The sequence below is a fragment of the Perca flavescens genome, chromosome 10, assembly GCF_004354835.1.
Source record: "Perca flavescens isolate YP-PL-M2 chromosome 10, PFLA_1.0, whole genome shotgun sequence".
NCBI classification, from domain to species: domain Eukaryota; kingdom Metazoa; phylum Chordata; class Actinopteri; order Perciformes; family Percidae; genus Perca; species Perca flavescens.
Genome location: NC_041340.1, coordinates 29,641,143 through 29,668,779, shown reverse-complemented (window position 1 = coordinate 29,668,779; position 27,637 = coordinate 29,641,143). Strand labels below are relative to the sequence as shown.

General features: G+C 44.0%; 1 protein-coding gene across 6 annotated transcripts; it reads right to left on the bottom strand.

The window, feature by feature from the left end:
- Positions 1-27,442, bottom strand: tmem129 (transmembrane protein 129, E3 ubiquitin protein ligase). 6 transcript variants are annotated; one of them, XM_028589258.1, is made up of 7 exons: positions 27,045-27,442; positions 4,438-4,496; positions 3,413-3,670; positions 1,872-2,032; positions 1,522-1,681; positions 1,358-1,430; positions 1-1,030 (listed from the first exon to the last, which is right to left on the bottom strand). In XM_028589258.1, exons 1-7 carry the CDS (start codon positions 27,379-27,381, stop codon positions 846-848), a joined length of 1,233 nt encoding a protein of 410 aa, XP_028445059.1. In that variant the 5' UTR covers positions 27,382-27,442; the 3' UTR covers positions 1-845. The 6 variants fall into 6 exon arrangements, with proteins under 6 accessions (XP_028445059.1, XP_028445062.1, XP_028445063.1 ...); XM_028589261.1 differs by having other exon boundaries at positions 27,172-27,296; XM_028589262.1 differs by having other exon boundaries at positions 27,181-27,296.
- Positions 27,443-27,637: the final 195 nt, after the last annotated feature.

Sequence of the window (27,637 nt, the reverse complement as noted above, 5' to 3'; positions counted from 1 at the left end):
TTGTGTATATGGATGTATTTCACCTCCCCCGAAAATCTAGTTTCTACAACATTTCCCTAAACATTAATTTACTGGGGTCTCCAACCTGCAAGTCGCTCCTTAAAATTAAAAACACTAATTGTGTTTTGCAGAATAACATTATTACTGAGAACATATAAGGATTTGTTAAAGAATAAACAATGAGGCGGAGGCAAGTCTTTAAATCCTTGTGTCTGATTGACTTTTCCTGCTCAGAGTATACATGTGTATAACCAAGTGATAACTTGAGATTTGCTCTTAAAGGCTGCTTACATTTTGATGTCAGTCAGTTTAATATTGCCTCTTTAGAACATTCTGAAGTGGATGAACAGTTATACAGGTCCTGGTCATTGTTAAAAGTCTTTTTTTCTAACCAAAACACATTCTGGATGTTTCTTTACTGATTGCAGATAGATCAGGGTAACTAATATGGTGCCTTAAGAGGCATCTCCCAAAATACCAAATTTTGGGAGATACGTTTGGTGTTTTAACCCCAGTCAGATAAGTCTGACCCCAGTCAGATAAGTCTGACTGGGGTTAAAACACCAAACAAACGTATCTCCCAAAATGTCACATTGATCATGTCATTTTACACTATGTTGGGGTTCAAAACAAATTTCAGAGCATTGTAATTACTGTAAATTATACTGTAAATGATCATTCCTTATTGAAAGCACAGAATAAACTACAGGTACATAATTAAGTTCAGTCCAATGTCCTGTACACTGTTTCTCTTCAGAGTTTTGTTGCCGAATGTTGGATAAAAACACACCTCAACATTATTTCAAGAGTAAAAGGTCTGTTCGGATCTGTATGTGTGTGTCTTGTCAGTGGACCATGCAGATGTCCAGTATACAAAATTTGGCTCTACAGGTGGGGCAGGGGACTCTGCTAGACAACCAGGTCTCGGGTCTTTGCTGGTCTTGGCGACTGGCGAACCATCGGCCAAGACAGGACAGACACCACATAGGTCTGCAGAAACACTGCTGGCACTCCGACTCATTATCTCCTCCTATAAACACACAGCAAGGTAGGAATCAGAATCGGCTTTATTGACCAGGTATGTGTGCACATACAATATGACTCCAGTTTAGAAATAGCCAGTATATAACAGCTAAGAACACGAACAACAACACAAAATAAAGGTAGGGAATAGACAGGACTGTCGCGCACACACACACACACACACACACACACACACACACACACACACACACACACACACACACACACACACACACACACACACACACACACACACACACACACACACACACACACACACACACACACACACACACACACACACACACACACACACACACACACACACACACACCTTCTGTATGGCAGAGTCTGACCAGCTTGGTGCTTGCTGGAACCTGCATACAGCCTATACAGGGCTCCCTTTCCTTTGTATGGAGAGAGAATGTTGTGAATTTGTATTGTGATCATACGGACAGGATTTTAGCAGTTGCACGAAACACACAAATAGTAGTGTACCTGTCCACTGGGGAGTGTGTAAAGTTGATTGAGGTCCACCTGGGCTCTAAATATTTCCAGGAAGAGTTCACTTATGGTTTGGTGGATCACTACATTGGCAGAGTTTCTGATGGGTGCATGAAGTTTCCCTCTGAACTCTGCATGCTCTGTAGAGTTGAGCCTGGAAGCAGTGGAAAAGTGAGATGGCTTGTTCATGGCACATGCCGTTTAGTACACACACACACACACACACACACACACACACACACACACACACACACACACACACACACACACACACACACACACACACACACACACACACACACACACACACACACACACACACACACACACACACACACACACACCTGATATCAAAGGGTCTGACAGCAGGGTTGATGCTGTCCACCCGCAGTGTCAATATCTGTGTGGGGGAAGCCGAGCCTGGACTCGGCTGATGCTGTCTGGACTCTGTCACTGTCACATGACATTCACTCTGTAAGGCCATGTAGACATGATAGGTGGTCACCTAGAGAAGGAGAAAGATGGTCAGGCATGTGGATGAATGTTGATTTTTTTTTTTTTCGCCAATTTAGCATACCTTCATAACTGGAGTACAACCACCCTGATGAAGGCAAGATAGTAAAAAGGCCACACCTGTTTGGCTTTGCATTGAAGCCCATACTGGTCTGCACCTCTAGCCTGGGTAAACTCTGACAAACTTCTGGCAAATTTGAGATTTGCTCTACAAGTCTGGTAAAGAGCCCATTGAAACCCATTTCCAATGTCCCCAAAATCGAGGCACCAATCACAACCGCTGAGGCGGGCTTTACACCAATCACAACCATTAAGGCGGGTGATGACGATAGCGCAGCGACGGCGAGCAGCTTTTTGTTTACATTCAACATGACGGCTATTCACTACTATTTACAATTTATCACCTAAAATGTAGCATGATGCCTGATAGTGTTTGCTAAATGTGTTCCAAAACCATTAGCAATAAAAGGCTGAAAAGCTCTACCAGTTTACACTCGGTGAGAGAGTGACAATTAATTTGGGGTGTTCTGTTTCCATCACAGAGCTAATACACATATGGTATGTTTTTTCATTGGCACTTTAGGCTGCACTGAGTCAAACCATACCGTGCTAATTTGAATTTCGACTACCAGTAATGCCAAGCCATGCCGAGATGGCCATCTCTGGAGGCAGGCCGAAGTGCGCTGGACCTGCCTCCAAGCAGGTTGCGGTTGACGTCTCGCCGACCACGGCCGAAAAAAAGAAACTAAAAATGTAGTTTCTCTCCTGCGTCCCTGTTTGTACTTATTCTTTATTTTACTGTTTCATGTTTGCTTTCACCTGTATAGGAGTTGTGTTAAGTTACTGCTGATACATTACTTGATTTTTGCTGCTTTATAATAAAAGCTTTTAAATAACAAAATATCAGGGGACATTTGTGAAGAATTTATGGGAAATTAAAGGTTTATCCACGTTTTTCAGCACTGGTGATTAAGTGCTACTGATCGGAAAAGATTACATCACCCAGCTAGGTGGCTGTGACGCAGAGAGTTCTTCTTCTTCATCTTTAATACAATTAATTGTCACAGCCTCTCCTCCAGACTCCACTGGAACACACAAGGGATATCATTCCATTCTGCTCACCTGTCATTGTTAGACAGTTGTAACTTAACACAATTCCTCCCACAGGAGACTGACTTCCTTGATGGGCATCTGGCAACTACACATATGGTGATATTGACATCTAGTGTCAATATAGCCGGTCTAATATAGGTTTTATTTTAAAATAACTCACGGGCCATATCAAGATGTCAGACAGCACATGTTGTCTTAGTTGGGACATCTCTAATTTACACCAAAACAATGTAACAAATGAAAGTTTTTTTTTACTCACCTTTAACACCCAGCTGTCAGTAATGATAACTCTGGCTCCAGGCGCCCCTGTAGCAAACTTATCAATGCGTCTGAACTCATCGTTGATGCTGGTTGCCACAGAGCCCCAACTGGAGTAAGGAGGCTGTATGTGGGCCTGCAGGGCCCGGCTGATTGGATGGTTGTGCCAGTGACGGTGGGACCAGTAGATGACGAGTATCCAGCTGGTCAACTGAAGGCATATAGCGAAGAGGAGAAATGCTCTCCAGCTGTCACTCACCTGGTGAAACAACATAATAAGATCATTTTATAACTACTGCCGACAAGGTAGAATGGAGAACATCGGAGATGCTCCACACTTCAAAGATTGCATATTTAATTGCCAAGGCAGAAATTTAAATAAAAAATCTCTTAAAGCACTGTATCACAAAATACTTAACTTTTGTTTGGACTGGGATGAGATATCATTTTGACTGACAAACTGACTGACAAAACCTGGTGACTGACAAAACCTGGTGAAAATATGGCAAGTGACGTATTACTTCAACAGAGGAGGATAAACTATACAATAGTTCTGTGCTTTCTGGAGAAGTTTGATGCCAATTCACAGAAACAGGTTTAGGTGTGATTCAGACCAATCACTGATGCTATGTCTTCACTCTGCACTGTAGTGTCCAGTATTGTGATGTAGCTGCTCATTCTGAAACTGTGTAGTTATATTTGTATAAACATTTTCTTTCTTTTCTCTTTTGCTAGCCTGATTTTATGTCTTTTTAAATTTTATATAATTATTTAAGAGTTCACCTGAAGTCCTCACAATAAGCATCAGCAGAAAGACTGCACTTGGAGACAAAAGTAGTTTTGTACATCCTACTGGGAATTGCCTTAACCCACTTCAGAGGGGGAAATGCAGGTTCATAATATCATCAATTACCTTATTACAAAATGTACACACTCTGAATGTGAAATGAAATAGTTGTAGTGCATGTGTATAGAGTGACACCAAGTGTGTTTATAAATCTGCAGACTGTAGAGAGACAGGCTGACCTGGTGAATGTATCCTAGGTTTTTTTCTGGAGCAGCGATACACATCCCCATGTAGTAACCTGAAGAGATGAACAAAAAACTTGGACACACGCAAAACGCACATGATATTAACAAATCACATCCACTACATTCCATGTTACACACCACCTACTGACACCATCCTGCACCATACACAAACATGAAACCAAAAATGTACAATTCACCTGTGAGGACATTCACTGATGTTTTTTTCTTGTGTTCTTCAGCACATTTCATTTTTAGTTATTTTAACTACGTGGATAAGGTTTTGACTCTCAGCTTCGATTTACATCCACACTAAGACTGTGTGGGAAGTGTAGGCCTGTGAATGTCTGACCTATACCTTCCAAAAATGACAGATGCATTTGCTTTTTCCAAAGATATATATAAAGACATATATGATCAATAATATCTGTTTGTAAAAGGTCTGATTGAACGTGGAAAAAACGTCACTATCTGATTAGTTTTCTCAGACCATAACCCCGGTTTCTGCTGTGCATGTAAACACACCGACTGAGACATTAAGTTGCTAGCAGGACGTGTGTTGAACAAAGTTTGTAAACTGTTGCCAAAATGTAGAATATAACTTAACGAAAACTGCACTTTCCAACAAATTAGTTAATGATAGATTATGCAATATAGTAACGTACTGGCTATTGCTGGTAAACTGTGTGCGCTAGCAAATATTGACTTTGTTATTACCTTGTCCTTAATGTTATATCTAGTTCTATTTTACCTAAAGGCAGTGCGGCGTGGACCAATACGGTAATGCTGGTCCTCCTGACATGGTACTGGATGAAGCCCACATCCTCACTACCCAGCCAGGACGAAAACAAATTCTGGATGGTTAAACCGGCCGAACGGAACTCGTTGGGCGTAGACACGAAACAGAGAGAGAACACTATATAGGCCAAAGTAAAAGTTAACTCCGGGCTCGCCATACTTTATCTAGGTTCGTTCACTACTACCGTAGGACTATGCTACTTCCTTATAAGTTTCTTCTTCTACACGTCTCCAACATAAGACAAATCTAAAGGTGCGTGCTAGGTCGCCATCTACTGGGGTGCTGGATGACGAGTCTCTTTTTTTAAATTAAGAACTTTATTGAAGTTATACAGTAACATTTTATAAATACAATACATATGTTATATGCCTAATAACTGATTTTTTTTTCAAAAACTTTTTTTCAGCCTAAAACGTCAACCACCCTATATATATATATATATATATATATATATATATAAAATAACAGTAATAAAATACAGTCATTAACCCCTGTTTCAGCATGGTTCAGTCCCAACAAAACACTGCAAGTTTTTGCTCCAAGAGCTGGAAATACAGACAAGTCTCGTAACATAATCATATTTTCCTCAAATTTGAAATGCCATGTAAAAAAATCCTTCATCGGTTATAAGAAATGTTGATTCATGTTCAGGATGACCCTGACTATGTCCACGTCGAATTTCAAGTGGTTTTACAGTACAATCTCTGATACATTTAAAGTAAAAGTCAGCTCAAAATGCTCAGCATAATTGTGATATCGTCAGATATCATTTAATAGATGCAGACACTTAACACACAATTAAGCTGGCTTTATTGCAGAAAACACTTTGGCACATTACATGAAAATGTATTTCTAAGCTGTATTTTAGTGAGACACCGGCTTGGACCGAAATGACAAACTACAAACTTTTAAGGGAGTTGAATTGTGCATTGTTCAGGTTACCGTGGTAAAGTTGGTTTTATATTGGACATTGGATATTCGAACATTCAAAAAATCATGCCAATCATCATAAATCTATTATGCGGCTTGACCTTTTGACCTATTCATGTCAAACCACTTTTGGTGAACTCAGCTAACTCCCCTACACATTGCACAAAGCTTATTTAAAAAAAAAAAAAACATCCTTTGATTTTAAAATATTTTTTACTATTAAAAAATTATATAAATCTATTATGCAGCTTGACATACTCACGTCAGTCACGGGGGTAACTGAGCAGCCGCCCAGCCCGCTGCACAGAGCCGACAGGATTGAAACAGCAGAAGCTTTCAGCGACTTTACATTGAAAAAACGATTCAGCTTCATTTATGTTAAAATGAATACATGTTGGCAAGACGGTCTGAAATGTTTTGTACGGTCTTTCGCTGTATGTTTTGTTGGTACATGTGAGATGTTCGAGTCACACACGTGTCGTCTTCAAAAACAAGGAAATGAAACGTGTTACGTCAACCCGTTCTCAATTCCGCTTGGTCATTGGCTGTGATTGAATTTGTGGGAAACTCCGGTTATTGGTGAAGAGTAAAATATATTTATAAAATGAAAGGATCCATCCATCCATCCATCCATCTTCGTCCGCTTATGTGGTATCGGGTTGCGGGGGTAGCAGCTCCAGCAGGGGACCCCAAACTTCCCTTTCCCGAGCCACATTAACCAGCTCCGAGACGCCGAGGCATTCCCAGGCCAGGTTGGAGATATAATCCCTCCACCTAGTCCTGGGTCTTCCCCGAGGCCTCCTCCCAGCTGGACATGCCTGGAACACCTCCCTACCAGATGCCCGAACCACCTCCACTGGCTCCTTTCAACGCGAAGGAGCAGCGGCTCTACTCCAAGCTCCTCACGGATGACTATCTCTAAAGGAGACGCCAGCCACCCTCCTGAGGAAACCCATTTTGGCCGCTTGTACCCTGGATCTTGTTCTTTCGGTCATGACCCAGCCTTCGTGACCAGAGGTGAGGGTAGGAACGAAAACTGACCAGTAGATTGAGAGCTTAGCCTTCTAGCTCAGCTCTCTTTTCGTCACAACGGTGCGATAAATTGAATGTAATACCGCACCCGCTGCGCCGATTCTCCGACCAATCTCCCCTCACTCGCGAACAAGACACCAAAGTACTTGAACTCCTTCACTTGGGGTAAGGACTCATTCCCTACCTGGAGAAGGCACTCCATCGGTTTCCTGCTGAGAACCATGGCCTCCGATTTAGAGGTGCTGATCCTCATCCCAGCCGCTTCACACTTGGCTGTGAACCGATCCAGTGAGTGCTGAAGGTCACAGGACCACATCATCTGCAAAAAGCAGCAACCCCTCTCCACCCCGACTACGCCTCGATATCCTGTCCATAAATACTACAAACAGGATTGGTGACAAAGCGCAGCCCTGGCGGAGGCCAACTCTCACCTGAAACGAGTCCGACTTACTGCCGAGAACCCGGACACAGCTCTCGCTTTGGTCGTTCAGAGATTGGATGGCCCTGAGAAGGGACCCCCTCACCCCATACTCCCGCAGCACATCCCACAGTATCTCCCGGGGGACCCGGTCATACACCTTCTCCAGATCCACAAAACACATGTAGACCGGTTGGGCATACTCCCAGGCTCCCTCCAGGATCCTTGCGAGAGTAAAGATCTGGTCCGTTGTTCCACGACCAGGACGGAATCCGCATTGTTCCTCTTCAATCTGAGGTTTGACTATCGACCGAACCCTCCTTTCCAGCACCTTTGAGTAGACTTTACCGGGGAGGCTAAGAAGTGTGATACTCCTGTAATTGGCACACACCCTCTGGTCCCCCTTTTTGAAAAGGGGAACCACCACCCCGGTCTGCCACTCCTTAGGCACCGTCCCAGACTTCCATGCAATGTTGAAGAGGCGTGTCAACCAAGACAACCCCTCCACACCCAGAGCTTTAAGCATTTCTGGACGGATCTCATCTACCCTGGGGCTTTGCCACTGTGGAGTTGTTTAACTACCTCAGCAACTTTCTCCAGGGAAATTGATGACAATCCCCCATCATCCTCCAGCTCTGCCTCTACCATAGAGGGCGTATTAGTCGGATTTAGGAGTTCCTCAAAGTGCTCCTTTCACCGCCCTATTACCTCCTCAGTTGAGGTCAACAGTGTCCCATCCTTAATGTACACAGCTTGGATGGTTCCTCGCTTCCCCCTCCTGAGGTGGCGAATGGTTTTCCAGAAGCACCTTGGTGCCGACCGAAAGTCCTTCTCCATGTCTTCTCCGAACTTCTCCCACACCCGCTGCTTTGCCTCTTTCACGGCAGTGGCTGCAGCCCTTCGGGCCCTTCAGTACCTTGCAACTGCCTCTGGAGTCCTCTGGGATAACATATCCCGGAAAGACTCCTTCTTCAGTCATACAGCTTCCCTGACCACCGGTGTCCACCACGGTGTTTGTGGGTTACTGCCCCTTCAGGCACCTAAGACCCTAAGACCACAGCTCTTCACTGCAGCTTCAGCAATGGAAACTTTGAACATTGTCCACTCGGGTTCAATGCCCCCAGCCTCCACAGGGATGCACGAAAAGCTCCGCCGGAGGTGTGAGTTGAAAGTCTGTCGGACAGGGGCCTCCTCCAGATGTTCCCAATTTACCCGCACTACTTGTTTGGGCTTACCAGGTCTGTCCAGAGTCTTCCCCCACCCCCTGACCCAACTCACCACCAGATGGCCCCTTTCTTCACCCGAGTGTCCAAAACATACGGCCTCAGATCAGATGATTATGAAATCGATCATTGACCTTTGGCCTAGGGTGCTCTGGTACCAAGTACACTTATGATTATCCCTATGTTTCAACATGGTGTTTGTTATAGACATTCCATGACTAGCACAGAAGTCCAACAACAAACAACCACTCTGGTTTAGATCAGGGAGGCCGTTCCTCCCAATCACGCCTCTCCATGTGTCTGCATCATCGCCCACATGCGCGTTGAAGTCCCCCAGCAGAACTATGGAGTCCCCCACGGGAGCCCCATGCAGGACTCCACTCAAGGTTTCCAAGAAGGCCGAATACTCCGAACACTTGTTTGGTGCATATGCACCGGGGTCCACCGGGGTAAACTCCAACGTAGCGGCACTCAGCCGGGAGCTTGTGAGTATCCCCACACCCGCCCGGCACCTCACACCCTGGGCAACTCCGGAGAAGAAAAGAGTCCAACCCCTATCCAGGAGTATGGTTCCAGAACCGAGACTGTGCGTAGAGGTAAGCCCCACCAGATCTAACTGGTAGTGCTCCACCTCCCGCACAAGCTCCGGCTCCTTCCCCCACAGTTCGCTGACGAGCCCTCCGTCTGGGCCTGGCTCCAGACGGGGGCCCCGGGTTTCCTCCGGGCAGGGTCACTCCATCTCTTCCTCGTTGTATCATGGGGTTTTTGAACCATTCTTTGTCTGGCCCCTCACCTGAGACCACTTTGCCTTAGGAGACCCTACCAGGAGCACAAAGCTCCAGACAACACAGCCCTCGGGTTCATAGGGACACACAAACCTCTCCATCACCATAAGGTGATGGTTCCCGGAGAGGTAAAATGAAAGGATGTTTTTTTTTTTTTAAAGAAGCTTTGTGTTATTTGTAGGGGTTAGCTGAGTTCATCAGAAGTATTCTGTCATTGATTGGTCAAAAGGTCAAGCTGCATAATAGATTTATATAATTTCTTTTACATTAAAAAATATTAAAAATATCAAAGGATGGGTTTTTAAAAAAAAAGAAACTTTGTGTTATGTGTAGGGGGGTTAGTTTAGTTCATCAGAGGTATTTTGACATGAATAGGTCAAAATGGCAAGCCGCATAGTAGATTTTTTGAATTTGTTGAATATCCAATGTCCAATATAAAACCAACTTTACCACGGTGTTCAGGTTCAGGTGCACATGGACTGTTGGACTACGTCCATCCATCTTCGTCCGCTTATCCGGTATCGGGTCGCGGGGGTAGCAGCTCCAGCAGGGGACCCCAAACTTCCCTTTCCCAAGCCACATTAACCAGCTCCGACTGGGGGATCCCGAGGCATTCCCAGGCCAGGTTGGAGATATAATCCCTCCACCTAGTCCTGGGTCTTCCCCGAGGCCTCCTCCCAGCTGGACGTGCCTGGAACACCTCCCTACCAGATGCCTGAACCTTAACTGGCACCTTTCGACGCGAAGGAGCAGTGGCTCTACTCCGAGCTCCTCACGGATGACTATCTCTAAAGGAGACGCCAGCCACCCTCCTGAGGAAACCCATTTCGGCCGCTTGTACCCTGCACATGGACTGTTGGACTACGGTGCTCCTCATTATGATCCGTTAGGTTCAGTTACCCCAGAATAGGTGACTGTGCGCTGAGTAGAGAGCACCGCGAGCTGCTGGTCGCGGTGCTCTGTCAGGTCAGCGGTAGTTGGTGGTCTAGTTACCCCAGAATAGGTGACTGTGCGCTGGGTACAAAGCACCGCGAGCTGCTGTTTGTGGTGCTCCGTCAGGTCAGCGGTAGTTGGTGGTTCTAAATAGGTGACTGTGCACTGGAGAGAAGAACCAAGAACAGGTTAAGTTCAGGCACCAAAATGATTAGTTAAGTTTAGGAAAAGATCGTGGTTTGTATTAAAACTCTCCCAAGGAACACGCATTTCCCGGGTGAAAGTCTTTTATTTTTCCCAACTCCGCTCCCTGGCTTGTAAATCCTGTATGATAACGCCCGCCCATCCTGCCCTACGCAGCCAGCCACGTTCTTATACAGCAGCAGTCAATGTGGTGCACACAATGCGAGGTCCAGAAACTTTCCCTCACCAAGTGCCCGGGGATTTAAAGCAGCATTGAGAGTGCATTGAGAATGACAGCCTTACAGAGGACATTATTAATATTAGTGATACTCAACACATGATTGCCACAAGCCACATCAAAAACAAAATCAAATTTCAAGGTGGGTGACAAAGGCTACGTTCAGACTGCAGGCAAAAGTGGCCCAAATCCAATGGGGGTCAAGTGACCAGGTCAGACTTGTTCAGATCTAGCCCAGATCAGATTTTTTTCAATCGGGCCGCAGTGTGAACAACCAAGGCGTTGATGCGACTTTTACCTCAATAACCCTTGCTGCACCCTCTCTCTCCGCAGGCAGGGGCATGGCCCCCTGCTCCCGGTGCTGCTGTTAACCTAGGCGGACTGTCCTTAGTGTGCCCCAACCACATCGCGTCACCAGGGCAGGGATCGGCTCATGTAAAAAGGCGATGTCGGCAACCCCCCCGACCCGTCTGTAAACACGGACCAAGGAGTTTAACGCGCTCGCAAGTCAGAGGGTCGCCCCGTGGCGCAATGAAAGTGAGGGCCGGCGTGCACGGGGTGAGGTGGGATCCCTGTCCCTCGGCCGCACCGCCGGGGAGGTGGAGTGTGAGCGTTTGCGAGGGCAAAGCCAGAGTGGTGGAGGTACGTAGTGGTCCTGACTTTTGTCACTCGGTCGTCATGTCACACAGACCTCTGTAGTGAATTTGCAGCCATTACCCCGCAAAAGGCCAAAATAGACAACTTGTCTCTCTTTCTCTTCATTCTTCTCCTCCTCAGCACCTGCTCATTAATGTTATGGCTGCCATACACAAACATTTTGAAATAAAAGCGAAAATGTTTACTTCCTCCATAACCTCCCTAACTTTAGTGCAACTGCGTGCTGCGTCTGATGTCATTGTTCTTTTGCGCATGCGGGCCATTTCAAAACTGCAAACAGTTCACACTGGAATCCAATATATTTTAAAAGGTAATGTGAACAGCCAAACAAAAAATCGGATCTGAGCAAAAAATCTGAATTAGGCATTAAGACTTGCGGTGTGAACGTAGCCAAACTGTGGTGGTTGAATGTGAGAAGCCAGCAGCGAAAGGACGGAAAGTTGGAGCCTAACTTCTTCGGGCCTTCCACAGTCACAGCTGCTTCAACCTCAACCTCTGACTCCACATCCATCCCTGCCTCCACTCCCACCCCTAATTCAACCTCAACCTCTGACTCCACATCCATCCCTGCCTCCACTCCCATCCCTACTTCAACCTCCATCTCTGACTCCACATCCATCCCTGCCTCCACCTCCACCCGTGCTTCAACCTCAACCTCTGACTGCACATCCATCCCTGCCTCCACTCCCATCCCTACTTCAACCTCCATCTCTGACTCCACATCCATCCCTGCCTCCACTCCCACCCCTACTTCAACCTCCACCTCTGACTCCACATCCATCCCTGCCTCCACCTCTGCTTCCACCTCTACTCCTGCTTCAACATTGAGCTACACTGTATCAGCTACCACTGATAAATGTATGTTTTTCTTCACTCTACAGTAGTGACACCTGATCAAACAGTTTGTCAATGTGAATTTATAGAAAGGCAATTGTTGGCATTATTACAATGTCAGTACGTTTAGCTAAGAAGCATTATTTCTTTTATTTACCTACATTTAAAGCTATAGTGTGTAGTTTCTGTTGACCCCATGAGGAATTCTAAGTAATGAAAACAACACTGTCAGCGCGTCCACATGATACAGCCTTCTGTGACCGCGCACCGCCCCTACCCCTCCTCCACACAGTTGCTCGTAGCTCAAGGAGGACACGGAGGATTAAAAAACATGATGGACTCTTCAGAAGAGGTAATTGTCTTTACTCGAGTTTCTATGCGGGAAAGTCACTGGACGACACAATCTTCTGAACATAGCCATACTGAGAAATACAGAGAGAGTTGTGTGGAGCTGATATTTTTAATTAACTTTGTAGCAACTCGGCAATGGCTTGAATGTAACAGACATTCATTAATATCAAAAAGTTACTCACTAAAGCTTTAATGTATGTGCATTGAAGAAATAAGACATCTATTCATTGCAAATTATGTGATGAATATTGCACAATATTGAATCCATACATTCGTCTTTCCAAAGTTGGGCCCTACAAACTGTTTTATGCAGATATTGCAAGAACAGCCCCAAATATGCAGTTAGAGAGTGAGGTACAGTAAATCTGTGTTTATGTAGGGAATTTATGCAGTTATATATGTAGAAAACGGATCCTATTTGATATGTAATTTCATCTCAGGTTATTAATGGCTACTTGGAGCTCCTGGTCAAAGAGCACAATGAGCGAACAAGGGAAAAGGCAATTGCTGTGGACACGTTTGCCATGACTGATATTTGGAATAATAAAAACAAACTGCGTGTAAAGTGCAGTATGTGGAGATGTTACAGTACATATAGACTCAAGTATTTATTTATGCAAGCACCTTTGAGTTTGTCCTTCCAAGTGATGTATAGATATACCTTTTCTACCCATGCTTTCTAATTTTAGCATGATCCACTGATGTTCAAATGAATCATTGGCATTGTCAATAAGAACAACCACTGGATGTTGATGGTGAGTTAAAAAGTATCATGGTTAGAAATGCATTTCAATATTCCCTCTGTTGAGCCTTTTCATGTTATAGCGTAGCATGTATACAAACTTTGCAAACATCTGGATGAAAAGGGTGACAACCTATTAATGAATGTGAAAATAGCAAGGTGTACATTTCCCCTTTGTACAATAGGTTATGCTTCCATCAGAGCTTCCTTGATCCTCTTGGGGAAAAGGCAAAGGATATAAAACATTGTTAAGGTGTGACAAGGCAACACACACACACACACACACACACACACACACACACACACACACACACACACACACACACACACACACACACACACAAGCACACACTGTAAAACCATGCTGTAGTTTATCCTTTACATTGATGTACTTTATTTCTGTTTTATTAAGCACATCCATGAGACAAAGGGGCCTCAATATCTCATAATGGTCATGCACTTCTCTCCCTCATCCTCTGCTAAAAGATCATCTTGTGGAGTATTCGTATTGAAGGTTGGTACAGAGATTCAAAATTAAAATGGTTGCATACCAGCAAATTACAAAGTTCATCTGAACAAGTGTAAGAATCGTGCACTTTAATGTCATTGTTTCATTTCTCTTGAGATTTCAAAAAACACTGTTTATGTAAACTTTTACTAAACCTTTTTAATAGATGCTTTATACTAACACAAATACACCATTTATTTAGTTTGCAGAATGCATTTTAAAAGGGCAGAGCATCTCTTTTGGAACATCTAAAAAACACATTGAGGAACTAAGAAAGGTCATTGCAACCACTCTACTGGAAAACAGCGGTATGTTGGTGACATGCTGGAGTATTGATTGGATAGCTTATTTTAGTTAAATCGATTATATAATTCCTAGAACAATAACATAAAACTGAGCTGTTATGGTTCTTTGATTTTGTCAAATTACCTCAGTGCCACATCTGTGGTAACATGGAGAATGGCCAGGATGAGACAGTTTCCTGGGTAGCCCAAATTATCCTGAAAAGTTTGTCTTTGTCAGCCTTTGCAATCCTAAGTTAGCGGGGCACAGTACTTTTTTGGCATGGGTTCATGGAGCCTGCCGAAATGTGACTGCCCCCCGTAACTCAGGATAGCAAAGTCTGACAATCACCCAATTTGCTTCTGTATTTCTTTTCACCTATCTATTCTCCTGTAGATCAATTAATGTTGTTTATTGTTATCGCTGCTGAGTCAACACATTTTGTCAAATATCTGAATATTGTGAGAGATTTTGAGAAAAAGAAAGTTATAGCCTAATATTACAAGAATAAAATCACAATACTTCAAGAAAAAAAAACACCTGAATCATGCCTTACGTTATTGCTCTGCTGATATGGTAGTATCTGAGTCTGACAGACACAGACATCCCCGTTTGGGTCTCTGGTCTCTGAATGAGACAAATTAACTAAAGCTGCTACTGTACAGCCAGGCTGCTCATCTTTATTTTTACAGAACGGACACAAAGCACGGGTCTGCTCCAGAGCTTCGTGTGTTTGAGCCTGAACCATATAAACTGTTAACGTCACGTCACGGGAACACGGGAACACGGGCACACGGGAACTTAAACTTTGTGTTGCCTACAACAACTAGGCTAATTACATTCAGGGCTACAATAAAAAACATTGGGGCTGAAGCCCTCAAAAATGACCTGGTTAATATTGGTGCACATAACTATTTAGACTGACCAACATTGCCCTCTAGCAGCGTGCAGTCGTATTTCAGCAGGCAGTTTGTTTTTGGCACATCGGTGACTTGTGGAAAAGATCAAATTGAGTCAGTAAGTAGGCTGGCAAGGCTGTTTCATTCATTTTATACATCGGATGAAGTGATTATTTTTTTCTAATACAGATGATACTGAGTCATTAATAAATTAGTCATGACAACAAAATTATGTATTTTTCCACAAGCCTGCAATGTTAGCATAGTTAGTGTGGTGGCAAATTTTATTTTAACCATTTGTTTAATGATATTGACCATTTGTTTAAAGATTGTTTTAAACCTCCACATAATCCTGTTCCTTCCTGTAGACTTAAAGGCACCAGTGAGAGAGCTGGCCTTGTAGACTGTGAGCAATAGCATAAGTTATTTTCGCTAAAGAAATTGCAGCTCCTCATTTGTTTATTTCTCGCAGATAAAGTGAAGAAGGCTATAACACTGTGTGAACCGTATCTCTTTCGGTCTCCTGAGATAAGCAGGTGTTTAGTCTAATGTAGGAGACACAGGAGCAGAATGGAAGGTTGTAAAATCATCTGACTGTCTATGGTATTTTTTAGAAAAGTGGATGCTAAAGATATTTGAAGAGGGGTGACTTAACGAGAGTTTCTTCACTATAAGATGTTTTGATTTTTAGGTTTCTAGTTGGGAAAGACATTTTCAGTTGTGCTGCGTGTACCTTTGAAACTGTGTTTTCTCCATTTGCAAATGTGAATAAATACTCAAAGACCAAACTTTGGTTTAATTCTCAAACAGTCGTTATTCGTTTTCATTTGATCATTGATATTTCTAAACGCTGCGGCTTCATAGGAAAACTTCCACCACAATTTGGCGTTGTCTAGCAGGACGGTTGAGTTAACAGAGAAAAAGAGCTCCGTTGGGTCGCTGATGACTGGCTATCCAGGGATCAAAAATCACCTGCCTCATACCTCTAACCTTAAAAAGGTTTTTCAGAGAGAAGAAGGTTAGGACCGCGGTGCGCTCTTGACTGTTTTCCACTCCGTTAAAAACGAACAGGGAGAGATTTCAAGCAGCACGGTAAGATAAAATTGATTAATTACAATTGGATTGTGAATTCAAGGTTTGTTCAAAACATTCTAAACAAGCAACCGTTGCTAAACGAATTAAGTAATGAATAATTGGCGAAATCATTCTCTTAACTAAAGAGAATAAATGAAACTAATTCTGACTTTTGGGAAGTGAGTAACTGGGTATTTTTTTTTGGGTCATTAGATAGGACAAAGATATAACTGAGGTTATGAATGACATCTTTTGGCAGACACGGACAACGTCGGACATATTTATAATTGAATTCTCGTTTGGTGATAAGACAATTGATTGACGGACAAGACCAGTCAGAGAACTGGCAGAACAGTAGGCAAGGCCTAAAGAATTAATCTACGAAACTGATAGCACGTTTCTTGATTAAAGAGGCGGACTGCAGAATAAAACAAAACAAAAAAATAGTTAACTATTTAAGAGATTTTTGACTGCAGGGTCGCAACGGGTTTTTCATACAAGTTTCCCAAGCAAAAAACAAATAGTCTAAACTCTAAACGAGTTCTGGACCCTTTAAGGACAACCTGCAGGACGGTCTGGGTTGTGATGATACTCTAAACGAATTCTGGACCCTTTAAGGACAACCTGCAGGACGGTCTGGGTTGTAACATTACTCTAAGAGAGCCTATTGATTATTTAGAGACAGACTGCAACAAGGCAAAACATACTAAATAGGTTGAGTTATTTGACTATTAAGTTGATTTTGTCCGCAGGGCTGTACACGGATTTTCACGCAAGTTTCCCGAACAAATAACCTCGCGGTGTGGTGACGATCACATCGACCAAGACATAGTATACTATAAAGTCCAAGAATCAATTATGGGAAACAAAATTTCCCGTTCCGGGGATGCAACTGGACCCATAGTGGGTGAAATGACTCATAAATATGAACCGGAATGTGTGCGATGTCTGTCATAACTGGTCATAAAGCTTTGGCTTTCCGAGAAACGGATCTTTGTGTACAAAGACACTGAGAATGTTAAAGCAAGATTTTAGAAGAAGTAGAAAGAAAATTAATGAAAAAAATAAATAAAAAATTAAGACAGAGGATTTAAAGCTACTGGGTATAAGAAAAACAAAGAATGTTTTAAAATATAGATTAAACAGTGAGACAGGGAAAGAATGCAAACACACATGCACCAATAACCTCATCAGTTCTAACCAAAGCCTATTTCTGAGCTTTCTCTAAAAATCAGGAAGACAAGCTGGAGAAACGGAGGGACGAAGAGGACACGGACTCAACAATCGGACAGGACCAACAGCATCAGTCACACCTGCATCGGGTGGAAAGACCAACGAGTACGTGAGAAAACCATGTTTGAAGCGTTTGTCTGCATGTTACAACAGGCTGGTGGGCAACATATGGAGCGCGGACCCGAAGGGAAAGAAAAAGGCCGCTCCCACAAAGGACGTGGTCGAGCCAGAAGAGGCCAAGGCGGGTATCGTGGGCAAAATGGTGAGCCCTACAACCGAGACCAGTGTTTGTACTGCAAGGACTTTGGACATTGGGTATGTAAATGCCCGAAGAAAAAGCAAAAAACACCTCCGACAAAGAACAACACTTGTCCCTCTGTTTGACTGAGTCCAAAAGCTGAGGAAGGTAGTGCTACCACAAACACACACTCGCTTCATGCAATGAAGAAATGCTTTGCACTGATACACTGTTTTTGTTTTTGCTATTAGGGACAATTGATAGGTTAGAAAGTTCTGAAAAATAATCCATCCATCCATCCATCTTCGTCCGCTTATCCGATGTCGGGTCGCGGGGGGAGCAGCTCCAGCAGGGGACCCCAAACTTCCCTTTCCCGAGCAACATTAACCAGCTCCGACTGGGGGATCCCGAGGCGTTCCCAGGCCAGGTTGGAGATATAATCCCTCCACCTAGTCCTGGGTCTTCCCCGAGGCCTCCTCCCAGCTGGACGTGCCTGGAACACCTCCCTAGGGAGGCGCCCAGGGGGCATCCTTACCAGATGCCCGAACCACCTCAACTGGCTCCTTTCGACGCAAAGGAGCAGCGGCTCTACTCCGAGCTCCTCACGGATGACTGAGCTTCTCACCCTATCTCTAAGGGAGACGCCAGCCACCCTCCTGAGGAAACCCATTTCGGCCGCTTGTACCCTGGATCTCGTTCTTTCGGTCATGACCCAGCCTTCATGACCATAGGTGAGGGTAGGAACGAAAACTGACCGGTAGATCGAGAGCTTTGCCTTCTGGCTCAGCTCTCTTTTCGTCACAACGGTGCGATAGATTGAATGCAATACCGCACCCGCTGCGCCCGATTCTCCGACCAATCTCCCGCTCCATTGTCCCCTCACTCGCGAACAAAACCCCAAGGTACTTGAACTCCTTCACTTGGGGTAAGGACTCATTCCCTACCTGGAGAAGGCATTCCATCGGTTTCCTGCTGAGAACCATGGCCTCCGATTTAGAGGTGCTGATCCTCATCCCAACCGCTTGACACTCGGTTGCGAACCGATCCAGTGAGTGCTGAAGGTCGCAGGCCGATGATGCCATCAGGACCACATCATCTGCAAAGAGCAGCGATGAGATCCCCAGCCCACCAAACTGCAACCCCTCCCACCCCGACTACGCCTCGATATCCTGTCCATAAATATTACAAACAGGATTGGTGACAAAGCGCGCCCCTGGCGGAGGCCAACCCTCACCTGAAACGAGTCCGACTTACTACCGAGAACCCGGACACAGCTCTCACTTTGGTCATACAGAGATTGGATGGCCCTGAGTAGAGACCCCTCACCCCATACTCCCGCAGCACCTCCCACAGTATCTCCCGGGGACCCGGTCATACGCCTTCTCCAAATCCACAAAACACATGTAGACCGGTTGGGCATACTCCCAGGCTCCCTCCAGGATCCTTGCGAGAGTGAAGAGCTGGTCCGTTGTTCCACGACCAGGACGGAATCCGCATTGTTCCTCCTCAACCCGAGGTTCGACTATCGGCCGAACCCTCCTTTCCAGCACCTTGGAGTAGACTTTACCAGGGAGGCTGAGAAGTGTGATACCCCTATAATTGGCACACACCCTCTGGTCCCCCTTTTTAAAAAGAGGAACCACCACCCCAGTCTGCCACTCCTTTGGCACCGTCCCAGACTTCCACGCAATGTTGAAGAGGCGTGTCAACCAGGACAACCCCTCCACACCCAGAGCCTTGAGCATTTCTGGACGGATCTCATCAATCCCGGGCTTTGCCACTGTGTAGTTGTTTGACTACATCAGTGACTTCCGCCTGGGAAATCGACGACAATCCCCGTTATCCTCCAGCTCTGCCTCTAACATAGAGGGCGTATTAGTCGGATTCAGGAGTTCCTCAAAGTGCTCCCTCCACCGCCCTATTACCTCCTCAGTGGAGGTCAACAGTGTCCCATCCTTACTGTACACAGCTTGGATGGTTCCCCTTCCCCCCTCCTGAGGTGGCGAACAGTTTTCCAGAAACACTTTGGTGCCGACCGAAAGTCCTTCTCCATGTCTTCTCAAACTTCTCCCACACCCGCTGCTTTGCCTCTTTCACGGCAGAGGCTGCAGCCCTTCGGGCCCTTCCGGTACCCTGCAACTGCCTCCGGAGTCCTCCGAGATAACATATCCCGGAAGGACTCCTTCTTCAGTCGGACGGCTTCCCTGACCACTGGTGTCCACCACGGTGTTCGTGGGTTACCGCCCCTTGAGGCACCTAAGATCCTAAGACCACAGCTCCTCGCCGCAGCTTCAGCAATGGAAACTTTGAACATTGTCCACTCGGGTTCAATGCCCCCAGCCTCCACAGGGATGCACGAAAGCTCCGCCGGAGGTGTGAGTTGAAAGTCTGTCGGACAGGGGCCTCCTCCAGACGTTCCCAATTTACCCGCACTACACGCTTGGGCTTACCAGGTCTGTCCAGAGTCTTCCCCACCCCTGACCCAACTCACCACCAGATGGTGATCGGTTGACAGCTCTGCCCCTCTCTTCACCCGAGTGTCCAAAACATACGGCCTCAGATCAGATGAAACAATTATGAAATCGATCATTGACCTTCGGCCTAGGGTGCTCTGGTACCAGGTACACTTATGAGCATCCCTATGTTCGAACATGGTGTTCGTTATAGACAATCCATGACTAGCACAGAAGTCCAACAACAAACAACCACTCTGGTTTAGATCAGGGAGGCCGTTCCTCCCAATCACGCCTCCAGGTGTCTCCATCATTGCCCACGTGTGCGTTGAAGTCCCCCAGCATAACAATGGAGTCCCCACTGGAGCCCCATGCAGGACTCCAGTCAAGGTCTCCAAGAAGGCCGAATACTCCGAACTCCTGTTTGGTGCATATGCACAAACAACAGTCAGAGTTTTCCCCAAACCCGCAGGCGTGGGAGGCGACCCTCTCGTCCACCGGGTAAACTCCAACACAGCGGCGCCAGCCGGGGGCTTGTGAGTATCCCCACACCCGCCCGGGCGCCTCACACCCTGGGCAACTCCGGAGAAGAAAAGAGTCCAACCCCTATCCAGGAGTATGGTTCCAGAACCGAGACTGTGCGTAGAGGTAAGCCCCACCAGATCTAACCGGTCGCGCTCCACCTCCCGCACCAGTTCCGGCTCCTTCCCCCACAGAGGTGACGTTCCACGTCCCCAGAGCCAGCGTCTGCCGCCCGGGTCTGGTCCGTCGAGGCCCCTGACCTTCACTGCCACCCATGTGGCATCGCACCCGACCCCAACGGTTCCTCCCACAGGTGGTGGGCCCATGGGCTGGAGAGATGGGAGCCACGTAGCTTGTTCGGGCTGTGCCCGGCCGGGCTCCGTGGCAAACCCGGCCACCAGGCGCTCGCCGACGAGCCCGCCGTCTGGGCCTGGCTCCAGACGGGGGCCCCGGGCTTCCTCCGGGCAGGGTCACTCCATCTCTACCTTGCTTCTTCATTGGGGTTTTTGAACCATTCTTTGTCTGGCCCCTCACCTGAGACCACTTTGCCTTGGGAGACCCTACCAGGAGCACAAAGCTCCAGACAACACAGCCCTCAGGTTCACAGAGACACACAAACCTCTCCACCACGATAAGGTGATGGTTCACGGAGAAGTGAAAAATAATCTATTCAGTTAAACCATTAACCCTTACTTATCTTCTGATACTTAGAAGAATATGCCTACTATTGAGTGTAAAGTTAAAGGGGTTCCACTCACATAATTTGATTATTAGAGCTATAGATTTGACACTCTATTGTCAATTTGATTGTCGATTTGGTCATTCTATTTGGTCAATTGGGGTTACAGATCAAACAGTAAGAGAACAATTCTCTGTTCCTCTCTCCTGTACATGGGAAAAACAATTCTTGGTGTATGAAGGTTCCACTTATTTGGTTTAGGTAGTAATTTAATGTGCACTTTTAACATTGGTTTAACCTCAACACCTGACGGATTAAGAATTTCTCCTAATGTTCAACTGACGTAACCACGTTAATTACAGTGTGGCTAAAATGACCTCACTGAGGCGGCGTCTGTAATCAGCCCTGCCTCTGACTGCATGAAACCTGACAACCAATACATCACTCAAGGCTGCATCTGCTTTTTATCCCTCATGAAAAGTTTTTTGGTGCAGTGCTGTTTTCATGTAAAATGAACAGAATAGCAGCTTGTTCAGTTTAGTGTTAACAATTAGATTTTTACTTGAGCTCGAGCACCTAATGTCTCCCACAGCTAAACATAACATTCTGCAGGGAATGTTAAATGTTTTGAATCTCTGTTGTTTTGTCTAACGTTTTTCTTTTCTCAGAGTTCCAGTAGAAAAGACAGTAAATATTGTTTTATAGTTCTGGGTGATGGTAAGCTGTACACCTTGACACACCTTTGTGAGGAATACATTGAGTTGTTAATTAATGGTGCCATAAATTACAGAAAGAATAACAGTGTGTTTATATGTACCCTGGAGAAATCCTTCTTTCTTTGAGAGAGGACAGCCAGAGGAGGAGACACACACACCACACAGATAAGGCACAAGCTAAAACCAAACATGAGTAGTACAGTAGTACAAGTGAAATTTTGGTTGAAAGAAAAATATGTGATATGTTTCCCGTAACAGGTAACGATTTGGATAAATAGAGGTTCAAAGTACACGTGATTAGGTGTGCTTTAGAAGGCTAAAAACTTTAATTTGTAATGATTCTTGGAACTGGCAGATAGTAATTAGTGTTACTTTGGTTTGTAAACTATAGATAAAAAAATGAAAAACAATGTATTTTGGGTAATTTGTCTTAGTTTAATGGGGATATTGAATAAATGAAGGTTTAAATGAGATTTAATCCTAAAAGCAGTACGTTTCATGTCGTACTCTATTGAGTTTTTGAGTTGCTATATCAAAAATTGTTTTAACTAAATTAGTTGATGTTGACATTGAAAAATTTACTGAGGTGAAAAGTCCCCTAAAGAAATTATTCATTGAACTTTGGTTACTGATAAACAGGATTTGCTGTAAAACCTAGAACAATGTTAAGGATTAGAATATTAAACAGATTATTTATATTGCTTTTGAGTCATGAGCTTTGTCATGTCTCAAATAGGAGGGATATAGTATAGCAATGATAAATAAGGGGTTTAATAAAGAATAAGGGAAAAGTAGCAAGGGAAATAAAAAGTGTTAAATAAATCTTTAGATTTTTCTAAAGACGTTTGAAACACTTGTTGTGACATCACTGTAGCTCCAGTTTAAAAGACCTTGAATAACCAAAGTGCTAGAATAGTTAACAACTGTACATTTAAAGAAAGAATCTGCTTAGCTGAGAACAAAATTGACAAAATTGATAGTTCAACTGTAAACAAAAGGATCATCTACCCCCTGATTGACACAGTAGTGTAAGGGGATGCAATAGTAATTGTTTTTGTTTTATTGGTTTCCGATTTGCTCCAAAGAATTTTGCTCTAAAGATTTTTTTTCTTTATTTAGACATACGTAGGGAGAAGCCCATAAACAAAAACACCTATTTCTTCCACGGCAGTATAAGGGAAATGATAGGATAGTTATTGCGTGAGAATTTTCTTCTGCTCTTTTGGCCGTAAGAATCCAGGTGTCAAGCCTGGGGATTCCGTGGTGATAACAACTTCAGGAGGAAGGATTGGCAGATAGACGGTGAAAAAAACCATCAAGATCCTTCCGGTGACACAGGGCAGTGAAGGTTCCAGGGAGAGTCACCTGGATACACGCATCACTACAAAAAGGTTCTGGAGGAGAAGAGGACAGGTTTTTCTACAACCTGCAACAAGTGACGAGCAGATCCTCTGCTGAGTCACCCACGTGCCATTTCTGAAGCGACAGGGAAAACTGGAGTGTTTTCTCACTGTTTGCAACACGTTGAGAGAGGAGAAAAACAAGAAGTTTTTCCAAGGAGGAAAAACCAGAAGCTACATATTGGTATTGTAGCCTGCTGTTTAAAATCTTTTCAGAAGACAGCAGTGATACTGATCTCTTCTCTGACAACCACAGTACATTCTCTGACAGTGACAGCAGAATACACTTCACGATTGTAGAGGACACACCACCTCTCTCTGAACACACACACACTCACTGCACATTCTTTTGAGGAGCATCTGACATTCCTCTGTGACTCAGAGCAGTGTGCTCTGACACACACACACACACATGGAGCAGACGGACAGAAAGGTATGGAACAGGTACCCTTCAAGAAGAACATGGTTTTTTTTCACATTTGTAGTGTGATTATTATGATTTTCTATTGTGTTTATGGTTTTTGCATTTTATTTTTAATGAGAGAAAAGTATGATAAATCACCTGTAACCATTTCTCCCAATATTTGCATACAAAAACACTTTAGGAACAATAGTGAAGAACATGGAGAGAAAGACAAGTGATACGTTCACTGCTTTCCATGTAAAGGAGAAAATGGTGGTTGGAAGTACTAGTACAGAGCTAATATTACTGTAATGATAAACTTACGTCCACTCTTATGTTCCAATAATAGGCATTAGGATGGTTAGTATACGAATGCTACTAAATTGGAGTACTTGGGTTTTAACCATGGGTTGTCAATGGACATACGCATGGGTAGATATGAAATTAGTAAATGTTCACACTTCACACCAGGTTATTTTAATGGTTAAATACATAACACATTCTTTACAAAAATTATAAGGCAGTAGTCTGATGTGACATTAACCAGTGAAAAATAGGAGGGTTTTTAGTAGATATGTTTGGTCTTCGGATTTGTTTTTGTTTTGTTTGCTATGTCGTTACCCTAAACAAGAAAAAGAGTTCACTTCATTCTTATGGTAAATATGATTGAGCCTTCTAACGTATTTCGTCTTTCTGAATATGATAATAATGTTTGGACACCGTCTCTGATACTGTGGGAGATTGATTCATTTTGTTTTATTCTTTGATGAGAATGCTTGCTACTATTTAAAAGAGTTTTTTTGCACCTTTCCATTTAACATGTAAGAAACAGACAAAAGTAAAATTTATTTTTGTGATTATTTTGTAATCAAAAGGATGAACTGTGGTGGCAAATTTTATTTTAACCATTTGTTTAATGATATTGACCATTTGTTTAAAGATTGTTTTAAACCTCCACATAATCCTGTTCCTTCCTGTAGACTTAAAGGCACCAGTGAGAGAGCTGGCCTTGTAGACTGTGAGCAATAGCATAAGTTATTTTCGCTAAAGAAATTGCAGCTCCTCATTTGTTTATTTCTTGCAGATAAAGTGAAGAAGGCTATAACACTGTGTGAACCGTATCTCTTTCTGTCTCCTGAGATAAGCAGGTGTTTAGTCTAATGTAGGAGACACAGGAGCAGAATGGAAGGTTGTAAAATCATCTGACTGTCTATGGTATTTTTTGGAAAAGTGGCAGCATGCTAAAGATATTTGAAGAGGGGTGGCTTAACGAGAGTTTCTTCACTATAAGATGTTTTGATTTTTAGGTTTCTAGTTAGGAAAGACATTTTCAGTTGTGCCGCGTGTACCTTTGAAACTGTGTTTTCTCCATTTGCAAATGTGAATAAATACTCAAAGACCAAACTTTGGTTTAATTCTCAAACAGTCGTTATTCGTTTTCATTTGATCATTGATATTTCTAAACGCTGCGGCTTCATAGGAAAACTTCCATCACATTAGTTAGCTAGCTTACTAATTCCACCGTGTTTTCATGCCACACACTGGTTATAGAAAATGAGCTCAACAAAGTTTCACTCATCTGGCAACATCATTGTGCTTTTCTATGCTTGACAAGAGTGTGTGAATGAAACATGAAGCTGTTACATTTTGCTAATTTAGTGGCCGGCTAGTAAGTTAGCCTGCTTGCTAGGAGGCAGTTCTCAGCAGCATCATCTGTTTATCATCAGTCTATTTAGAGAAAATAATCACTTCATCCAATGTTTAATAAAAGAGCTTTGCGAGCCTACCTTCTGGAGTTCCACAACTACACATATCCTATACAAGTACAATTTTGGATGTGTTAGTTGTGTCCCCTTCAATAATTGCTCCTAAGAAATGTTATGGACGGACAGACTTTTTTAATGTCCAAATCACTGGCTCCCTCTGCTATAGGATGTATTGGAAATAGAGGAAATATCAAAATCTCTGATCATGCGTGGCTTTGCCTAGACCTGCTGCCTCAAAGTGAGAGAAGGTGCTCTTATAGGTGGCGCCTTAACTCCTCCCTTTTACAGGAGATAGAAAATATAAAATGGCTTATGTCTGAGCTAAAAGAATACTTAGCGATAAATTGGTCCTTAGTGTCGTCTTCAGGGGTGGCTTGGGAGGCCTTAAAGGCTGTGATCAGGCGGTGCATTATACAACATGTGTAATTTAGTAAGAGGAATGGTGCTAAAGCACTGTTAGAATTAGAAAGTAAAATCAAAAACGCTGAAAAGGAGCTTATGGGAAAAATGTCACAGGGAAGATATGTGTTCCTTCATAGAGCCACTAGGGCTTCCCAAACTGAAAAAAACATTGACTTTGAGATGAGGGAACCGGAAATATAAAAATGCTAATTCATTTCTGGGTTTGAAGACTCATTCCTGCATCACTCTATACAGCCTCAGAATCTGCGCCCTTTGGACATGGGTCTTGCTCACCAACCCTCACCCAAGTCTGCGGACTTTTAGGGACAGAGCCCACAGTGTGGCAGCCTCCACCCCTTTGGAACCCTCTCCCAGGAGAGATCCATAATACTGTATCTATGAACACCTTCAAAAAACTTCTAGACCTATCTGTTCACCAAGGCCTATGGACGTAGTTAACTCTGTGATATAACAAACATTGCTGCTTATATTTTCTCTATTTGTTTTTGTCTGACACAGTATTTGTAAATTTTCCTTGGATCCCCCGAAAAGTGCTATAAAATGCAAGCTATTATAATTATTATAACCATACTATGATAACAGTAGAACAATTATAGCATGGTGGGATGTGGATAGTTATATTGGGCTACCAGGTTTGTGAATAGTAGTAAACTGTGGTGGGTCTGGCTTGCTGTGAGTTTCTGTTTTTCTTCTTCCTTCTTATGTTTTGCTGTCTGTTTGTGTTGGCTCTGTTTCTCTCTGTGTTCCCCCCTCCCTTCCTGCCTGTGCCAGCCAGCTGATTGTGCACACCTGTTCGCCTCCTCACTACCACTCTTCCCGCCATACACACCTGCCGGTCATCAACTCCAATCAAGCCCAGTATATAAACCCCGGATTGACTCACCATCTTTGCTTGATTGTTGCTCCTGCCTACTTGGTGACACATGGCTCAAGCGGCTGCAAAGTCTCCTGTGTGTTTTCCTGCTTGTACCTTTGTAATCTGTTTTATGTCTTTTTGTTTCAGTCATTACCTTCCTTACCACTCTGCCTCCAGTCAGCTGGCTCCTCCATCCAGTCCCTCCCTCAAGGTTTCCTGCACCAGCCTGCCTCAGCTCTCGCCTCTCTGCGCTCCAGTACTTCCCTGTCGAGTTCTCAGACCCGGTCTCCCCGTGCCTTTGTTCCCGGTTCCAGCCCCCGTGCCTGTGCTCACCTCTCTGGCATCCACCTCCCCACTTCCCCATTCACTTTCCCATTTTTCCTAAGTGATTTGTGCTGAGCTCCGCGTTTGGGTCCGTTCTGTCGTAACAGTAAACGAGGGCTTTTATGCACTGAAAAAACTGATTCTGACCCCTTGTAAATGTTACTTGTTTTAGTGTTGTTTTATGTGTTATTAAATCCTACATATTTCTGTTAATTTTCAAAAGCACTGCCCTTGTTTAAAACAAGTTAATTTCAGTCAATTAAAAGTAATTAGAAAAAAATATGTAAAATTTAATT

What these genes read in the sequence shown, in the direction of transcription:
- tmem129 (XM_028589258.1), bottom strand. Translation starts at nt 27,381, where the DNA reads ATGGGGAAGTGGGGAGGTGGATGCCAGAGAGGTGAGCACAGGCACGGG. An exon ending in ACACACTCCCCAGTGGACAG is followed by an intron (nt 1,431 to 1,521) that starts GTACACTACTAT and finishes CTCCATACAAAG; the next exon opens with GAAAGGGAGCCCTGTATAGG. An exon ending in CAGACTCTGCCATACAGAAG is followed by an intron (nt 1,031 to 1,357) that starts GTGTGTGTGTGT and finishes GTGTGTTTATAG; the next exon opens with GAGGAGATAATGAGTCGGAG.